Source organism: Podarcis melisellensis, assembly GCF_964234715.1.
Source record: "Podarcis melisellensis genome assembly, chromosome: 16".
Classification (NCBI taxonomy): domain Eukaryota; kingdom Metazoa; phylum Chordata; class Lepidosauria; order Squamata; family Lacertidae; genus Podarcis; species Podarcis melisellensis.
In genome coordinates, this window is record NC_138533.1 from 25815277 (window position 1) to 25823550 (window position 8274).

The window sequence follows — 8274 nt, forward strand, 5'->3', positions numbered from 1 at the left end:
TTGGTTGTTTTTTTTAAAAAAGAGGAAGGAAGGAGCAGAGCTGTACTTGCGATAAAACAAGGCAAGGTGGCAGTTTCAGGGCACCATTAAAGTATGGGAGAGCCCATGTGGCCTAGTGGTTAAGAGTATTGGACTAGGACCTGGGAGACAAGGGTTTAAATCCCCACTCAGCTATGAAGCTCGCTGGGTGACCTTGGGGCAGTCACATTCTCTCAGCCCATCCTACCTCACAGGGTCGCTGTGGGAATTAAATGAGGAGGGGAAAGAGCCATGTACAACACTTTAGCTCTTTGGAGAAAAAGGTGGGATATAAATGCAAAATTAAATAAATACTGTGAAATTATTCTGCACACGCCTTGTTAGGAAAGATTTGATGGGGGGGGGGGAATCTGTGCTCTCCTGCAACTCCCATTCATTCCAATGGGGTGTGAGCAGGAGAATGTCCCAGAAGATGTTAAGTGTGTGTGTGTGTGTGTGTGTGTGTGTGTGTGTGTGTGTGTGTGTAATGCCATTTAGATTTTCCATCTCAGGACCTGAAACACTGGCTGACCCAGGTGGGGTGGAAGGGCAGAGAAAGAGGATAGATAGCTTAGAAGGGTTTGAGCTCCAAACAAAAGAGGGTGAGTATTTTTTTAAAAAGAGGGCTATCCTCTACTGAAATTGCTCCCCACAATTCCCGCCCTCCTCCCCTTCAACCCAGCAAAGCAGACGCATCAGGAGATTTCAATAGCCGGCCAACCCCCCCCCCAATCCGTACAGCATGAGACCCCTTCTGTTCTCTCCCTCGGCTCACTTAACCCCTCCCCCCAACCGCTCCACCTCGAAGGGGAGGCCCCACAGCAAGGTTGTAAGAGACAAGAGGGAGAGGGAGAGACAGAGCACACTGTTCGGAGGAGGCAGAGAAAAGAATAGGGATCAGCGACCACAGCTTTCATCTCACTTTGTATCCCCAGGAAACTGTTCCCAAGGATTAGGCCAGCCGCCATGGATATTCATTCATCACTCACTCCTTTCTTTCAGGGGTGGGGTGACCTTGCTGCTCCCACAGAGATCCAGGATGGGCTTAGCTGATTAGGCACCATAGCAAAGTTCAGAGGCAGGCTTTTCCTCAACCGAGTGCCCTCCAGCTGTTTTGGAATACAAATCCCATCAGCCCCAACCAGTCAGCTAAGGCTGATGGGAGTTGTAGTTCCAAACAGCTGGAGGGCACCCAGTGGGAGGCTGGTTTAGAGGGAGAGGAGATGGCCTGCCCCCCCTCCCAGAAATACCCTACTCTGCATACATACCCCAATAGGACTAGCTTTATTACAACCCAATCCTACAGCAACCTCAGTGATTTAGGTGAGGATTACTTCCAAGTAGTAGACCATCATATCCTCTTCCCAAACTAACAGAGACTTTTGAAAGACTAACCTATTTAGCACAGCACAACTTGCGTGGCCCGCTTCATTGTATCAAGTCTTTTTAACGGGTTAAAAAGAAAGAAAAAATAATGAAAACTTGTGCCGAACTTTCAGGATGAACTTTCGTTACACTTTTAAGGAACACAGGGCACATGCATTCGGGAGACAGAGGAGATTCCTGGACATGGTAAAGGGAAGGATCCCCAGAAGAAAGGAGGGCAGTGATCAACTTTCCTGCAACTCCCCCAGGCAGCCTCAAGGAAAGGTCTCCCTTTGGAATGCCTTCTGTTCACCTTGGATACTGAACTCTACCAGAAATTGGATTAAAACGGCACGCACTGTGACATTAGCCGCTGGCAAAGTTCTCTTTCGTAAGCCCCTCGCCCCAAAATGAAGGGGGACTGAATAGGTTCCCCTTTGTTTCTGTGGGTTTTGAGCAGAATTGTTCCTTTAAAAGTCATGCCCTGCAAGGGGGGGGGGGACGTTGTTTCCTCTAGGCAGAGTTCTAACCTTGAGCCCCATATCTCAGATTTCAACCACAGGAAAAATGACTTAAAAGTATCCTCAAGAAAAGACTCCCAGCCACTGCAATCCAACACCAAAATGTGTATCCACATTCACAAACACCACCACCCCCCGCCCTGAAAAACTAAGAGTGGAAAACCAACGGTTTTGGGTTCAAGCCCGACACTGGACAAAAGACGCATGCAATGCAGGGGGTTGGACTAGATGATGCTAGGGGTCCCCTTTTAACTCTACATTTCTATGATGCTATACTAAGATGCACTACAGGTCTCACAAACTGTTCAAAAGAGCACTCAACCCAGTTCTGGGTGACAACGGTTCAAATCAAAGATAAAGAACTACGCAACTTTTAGAAGTATTCCGAAGGCAGCCCGTATCAGGAAGTTTTCAGTGCTTGCCATTTTATTATGTTTTTATATGTGCTAGAAGCTGCCCAGAGTGGCTGGGGAAACCAGCCAGATGGGTAGGATATAAATAGTAATAAAATTATTATTATTATTATTATTATTATTATTATTATTATTATTATTATTATTAACCAACTTGAACAAAGACCTTTAGCTGAGCAAGCATTTTAAGTCCCTATCTAGGCCCCCACAATTGGGGGGGGGGAATCCAACTATTTGGGGTCCAGCCATTTTAAGGCCTATAGGTAGAAAACCCAATCTGAACATCCAAATTTGGAAAGTAGGGAGGGAATTTGATTTGGGTATTCTCATTTGGATTGTCCACCTCAGGGCCCCAAATCTACTTGGGCTAAGACACTAGTTGGATCCGGACTCAGCTCTCTGTTATTAGACAACCAAAGAGCCACCATATGTTGGGAATAGGAATGGAACAGCTGCGCTGGCTGTTGATCACTTCTATAGCCCACCCCCCTCCCCGCCTTCCTTCCTAGTTCTTTGCTTCCAGACCTGCTACTTTCCTCTGCACACACCCCAGGGCAAGTCTTCTTGCTTGCTGAACATGCAAATAGGCTTGAGGGGAGGGTGGCAATTGGTGAAATATGTCAGAAAGTCATTTATGTAGTTCCTAGGAGGAGGGGATTTGCCAAGGGGGTAGGGTGACTCCCAGGTGAAAGGTTGCAGATTCCCCAAACATACTCTTCCCACCTCAGTTTTCTGGTGGTACCGCTCCCAACCAAACGGCAAAGGGCAAGAGATAACTTTTAAACATTTAGGTAAATTAAGTGTACAAGATCCCCAATTTCACAAGAGAGAGAGAGAGAAGTCTCCAAAACACCTGTTGGTCATCAAAAAGACCCCCACTTTAAAACAGATACTTATCAAAGTTCACCACTGAACTTTGGGACTTGGCAATCACGGAGAAACTAACGTGCCTCCTTAAGCTGCTCAGAAACACGAAGGCAACAGACTAATGCTCAACAACTTTGGAATGACTTTATTTCTTACGTTAAATCAGGAAAATGGTGAGAGACAAGTCCCAGCCCAGACAGACACAGATGCACATGAAAGGTTCATTCTGATTTGTAACAGGAGTTAGGAGATGCTACTTTTAAAAATAGTCCCCAAGGTGACCTAAATGTTAGAGAAACGCAAAAGAGATATATACTCTAGAAATCCTTCTCCTCACCTGCACCTGGGATTTGAAATTATCATGCATCGCTATATATAGCTATGCTGTTTAGATGTATTCATTGCTGCATATGTTATTTTGGAAAATTACTGGTTTCTTATAATAAAAAAAGCCTTCACTACTGCAAAGAACATTGTGTAGTAAAGCCATGTCTCCATTTGAGACCCAGAACATGAGCCCCAGGGCCACATCCATTGAATGTTTGAAAACTGTGTCTCTGACCATACGCAGAGTGACTCTCCCTCTTGAACAGACACACTGTCGATCTTCTTCCAATACCCAGAATTAATGGGGAGGGAGCCCTGAGACATCATAGCTGGCATTCCACACAACCTCGGACCAAAAGAGCTTAATTTTATTTTTATTTTGCAAGTGAGAAGGGGATCTGCCAGTCAACCGCTCAGGCCCCAGATATTGGGGGAAGAAGATCCAGCTTGAAAGGGTTAGGCCAAGGTGGAAAATCCAAGATCCAAATAAAATAGCCCCTCTCAAAAAAACAAAAACAAAAAAACCCAGTCACTTTCTGATGCCTAACCAAGATCCAAACGAATAGGCCTAATCTGCAGGGAGAAATCAAGCATCCTTCAGGATATCTCAGGTTCAGCAAAAGCTCCAGCAGCACCCCATGGGCCAAGCCAGACAAAAGGCCTAGGGTCTGCCCTCACCCCACCACTGAAGCACTGGACTTTCCTCCAAAATATCCAACCAGCATCACACAGGCATTCAGCCTGCCCCAGTACAATACTTTTCAATTCATTACCTCCCTAGAACTGTTCTGCAAAGAGAACTTTGCTGAGTTAAAAAGTTTTGAAAAACACAACCTCTAAGCCAAGAAACACATCAGGTCCTTGCACAAATTAGAGAAGTCATTGGTTTCACTGCCTGCTTCAAAACCCAATAGCCAGACAGGATCAATATAGCTCTAATCAATAGTTGATAAGTCGCTGGCTATTGCACACACACACACACACACACACACACAGAGCGCTCTGGAGATGGGAGAAGGAGACTCACCGTCTTGGAGTCCAGTTCGTGTCTAGATTGGGCCAGTACCTTGTCCACACCAGCTTGGTCCATGAAAGTGACAAACCCGAATCCTCTGGACCAGGGAGAGGAGGTGGGAAGGAGAAAGAGACCGAAAGGAAGTTGGTTAGAAAGAATGGATCTGGTACAGGAGGGATCACGGGTGGGGGGGGCGAGGTGGGGGCATCTCACCTGGATCGCTTTGTCAGTGGGTCCCTCATGACCAGGCACTCTTTCACCTCGCCAAACTGGCTAAAATACTCCCGCAAGCCTTCTGCAAAGCACAAGAGAAGGACACAAATGGGTCCCCTAGGCAGGTGGCGGCACTGTGGGGGGGGTGTCCCCGGGTGATGCCTCTTTCCTCCCCACCCCAAAGCTTACAGAAAAGAGGGAGGGGGCTATTCGACCTCTGCTGGCAAAGAGTGGGGTAGATCCTACAACACTTGGAGGTGGAGAGAGAGAAGAGGGAGAGGGGCATGCTCGAGGGGAAGCTTCCTCCCCCCAACAGAGAAGGAGAGAGGGAGTGGGGGGATCCCTTGCAAACGAGTCCGAACAGCGCCCCTTACCCAAAGCTATTCACAAAGACCCACATGGGAGAAGCCCGCTCCCCCCCACCCCCGCCATGAAAAGGCGCATCTAAGTTCTGTACATCGCAGAGAAGATTTGGGGAGGGGCAGGAGTTGGGAAAGTTTGGGTTGCAGGTGCGGCTCGGCCAGAACCGAACCCAGAAGACCCCCTGCCCCCGGCCCAGTAACTCCCTCTCTACCCCCCCCATCCGCCCCAATACTCCCCACGCCGGGCCGCTACCGCCGCCTTGCTCTCACCTTGCGTGGTTTGCCAGCTCAATCCCCCGATGAACATTTTGCTAACGAGAGAGGGAAGAAAACACAAAAAGAGAGAGAGAGACACGGGGTTTTAAATCAGCACGCGAGAGCAAGAAGACGGCCATAAAAGTTAAGCGTTTCGTATTCGGAGGGAAAGCCCCCCGATCAAGGGAGGCGCGGGCGCATGGGGAGAGGACGGGAGGCTGCCTGGGGGACCCCCGGAACTCCTCCGTCCATGGCGGGCGGCGAGCGTGGCGTTGGGGAAAGGGGGGGGCGTGTGTGCGCCGCCTCCAGAGCGCTCGGGATGGTGGATCGGGGCGGCGGCAGCGGCGCCAGGGCGCCCCGGGGATGCGGCGGGCGCGAGTGGGCTGCCCGGCTCGGCGGAGGCGTGGATGGAGGAGGCGAGCGCGCGGGGGAATCGGCCATGTTGGCGGCTCCCCGCAGCCAGGCAGAGGAGAGAGCCTGCCCCGGCCGCCGCCGCCGCCGCCAGCAATCGGGCATGGCGGGGAGGCTGCCGGCCGGCCGAGAGCGTCGGAGCAGGAGGAGGAGGCAGCGTCGGAGGCGAGGGTGGGCCGGGCCGAGTACCAGGGGTCGTGGGGGGAGTCCGGGGAGGCGAGGCCGGGCTGGCTGGCTTCTGTCTCCATTCGGACCTCTTCTCCCTGCGAGGCGCAGCGCCACACTCCCGGGGCAGCTGAGCGTTGGAAAAGGGGCCGGACGGCCAGGCCATGCTGCCCCCTCCCCCGACCCCTCTCAGCCGGGCGGGGAGGAGGAGGAGGAGGAGGTGGAGATGATGATGGGGAAGGAGGAGGAGGCCGGGCAACGGCAGCAGCAGCAGCAGCGCCGGGGACAACCTGCCCGGCTCCTCCCACCCGCGGCAGCCGGCGTGAGCATAAAAGCCGGCCCGCCGCCGGGCAGCGCGCTCAGGGCGGCGGCAAAGGCGGCGCGCAGCACGGCCGTGCGCTCAGGGCGCCCGGGGCCGGCGAGGGAGAAGGCCTCGCCGGGGAACAAAGGCGGGCGGGGGGCCGGCGCCGGGTCCAGCTTGGCCTCTCAGGCGGGTCCGGGGGATGCCGGCGGGGCTTTTGTCCTGCTCTACCTGCTGAAGGCGGCCACGGAGGAGGCGGCGGCGGCGGCGTCCATGGTCAAGGGCGCCGGGCGGAGGACGGGGCCGCCCTCCTCCCTCCGCTGCCTGGGCCCACCTGGCGCCTCATGCCTCGCTCGCCCCGCCGCTGGAGCCCAGCTTGGCGGCAGGAGCGGGGGAGCCCACGCAGGAAAGGGTTAAAGCCCATCTAGCCGGCAACAATAAACAGCATGTGACATGGCGGGGGACCGGCGCGCTTGAGGGAAGAGGAGGAGGAGGAGGAGGGTGGCCGGCCGGCCGGCCCGCTCGCTGGTGGGGCAGCCGCGGGGCTCGCCCGCTAGGCTAGCTTACTGGCCGCCTCAGCGCCCTGGCGACCCTCAGCGCCCAAGTTGCCCCCTCAGGCGCGGCCTTTTCGCGCGCTCGGCCCGCCTCAGAGAGGCGCGCAGGATGGAGTTTCTCTCGCGCGAGGGCCTCGGGAAGGACGGGAACGTGGTGCCTTTGGGGGGGGGTGAGAGGGAGAAGATGCCATTTTGGTTTGGGGAGCCGCGAATGAGCGGGCAGTGCATCCCCCCCTCCCCGGAAAGTGGTCCTGTCCGGAACCTCGTTGGACCAAGCGGGCCGGACCTTGAGAGGGGAAAAGTGGGGGAGTTCCTTTTGCCACTTTTAACCATCTCGATCCAGGACACAAGTCACCTCTGGGTGGGTGATCACATGGCGCTGGGCTCCCAACTCCACAACCTTCAGAACCCCACAGGATGGCCACCTCGACTGGGCCTGCTCGGAGTTTGGGTCCCACAGCATTTGGGGGTCTCAGCCCCCCCCCCATTGCTGGGATTTATACACCAGGTGCAGAGAAGTTTTGCCCCTGCACCAGCTCCCATCATCCCTGGCCATTGGGACATGCTTGCTCCAGCTGATGGAGTTGTAGTCCTGCAACATCTTCAGGGGCCCACAGATCCCCACATGCCTGATTTACATGCAGGGCTCGAGGTTGTGCGGCTTCAGGCCAAGTAAGAGATGTCAGCATGGTGTGAAACTAGAACCTGGGAGACCAGGATCTGAATCGCTACTCCTCTATGAAGCTCATTGGGTGTGACCTTGGGGGCCAGTCACTGACTCCTCACAGGGTGGTTGTGAGGAGGGGGAGCTCCATGTACGCCACCTTGAACTCCTTGGAGGAAAAGGTTGGATATAAATGCAATAAATATAAGTTCCCCACCTGGGAATCTATACCATCAGAAAAAAAGGAAGAACTTTCCCGTACTCCCATAATCACTTGCCCAGCTAACAATGGAGTGCTTGGATCTTTCAGCCCTACCACCTTGCAGTCTGAAATGGTGCAGTTTATAGGACCCTCCACCTTTGTGTGTAGCTCAGTGTGGAAGTAGGTAATTAAATTGGTGTGCATGAGGATTCTGGCAAAAGTATCTGCCTCTTATTTTAAAAAAACCACTTAAGTTTCTACTGAGCCATGTGCATTGCTTGTGCTATATACATGATAAAAAAAAGAGTCCTTGTTTCTTATTCTGCTTGGAATTGTTCCTTTGGTCAGTTGCCTCCTGGACAACTTATCCAGGTGGGCAGGTAAACATGCTTTCTTTGAGTTCAGTCCACATCTGTGCTGTCAATGATATCAATAGCATAATACTATTAAGTAGTATTCAAGCATTTCTATATTGTATTCACAGAAAATCTTTTGGGGTGATGCACAATAGTTTTAAAATACATTGAAAGCAAATAAAATAAAATTCAACTGGTAAATCAGGGTGTGTATCCTAGTTACCCGATGGAATGAAGAGCTAGTAAAATCCAGGGAGCCAATTGC

General features: G+C 52.5%; 1 protein-coding gene across 5 annotated transcripts in view; it reads right to left on the reverse strand.

Annotated features, from left to right (window-relative positions):
- MSI1 (musashi RNA binding protein 1) overlaps nt 1–6711 on the reverse strand; it is a 55336-nt gene extending 48625 nt beyond the window's left edge. For 2 of the 5 annotated variants that reach the window (XM_081892510.1, XM_081892506.1), the window contains exons 1-4: nt 5957–6150; nt 5372–5412; nt 4740–4821; nt 4539–4623 (exon numbers count right to left, since the gene is read on the reverse strand). In XM_081892510.1, the coding sequence (XP_081748636.1) occupies nt 4539–4623; nt 4740–4821; nt 5372–5412; nt 5957–6015 (267 nt within the window). In that variant the 5' untranslated portion in view covers nt 6016–6150. Of the gene's footprint in view, nt 1–4538; nt 4624–4739; nt 4822–5371; nt 5413–5956; nt 6152–6464 lie in introns of those variants that run through there. The other 3 variants (XM_081892507.1, XM_081892509.1, XM_081892508.1) reach the window with 3 other exon arrangements.
- Between the last annotated feature and the right edge of the window lie 1563 nt (nt 6712–8274).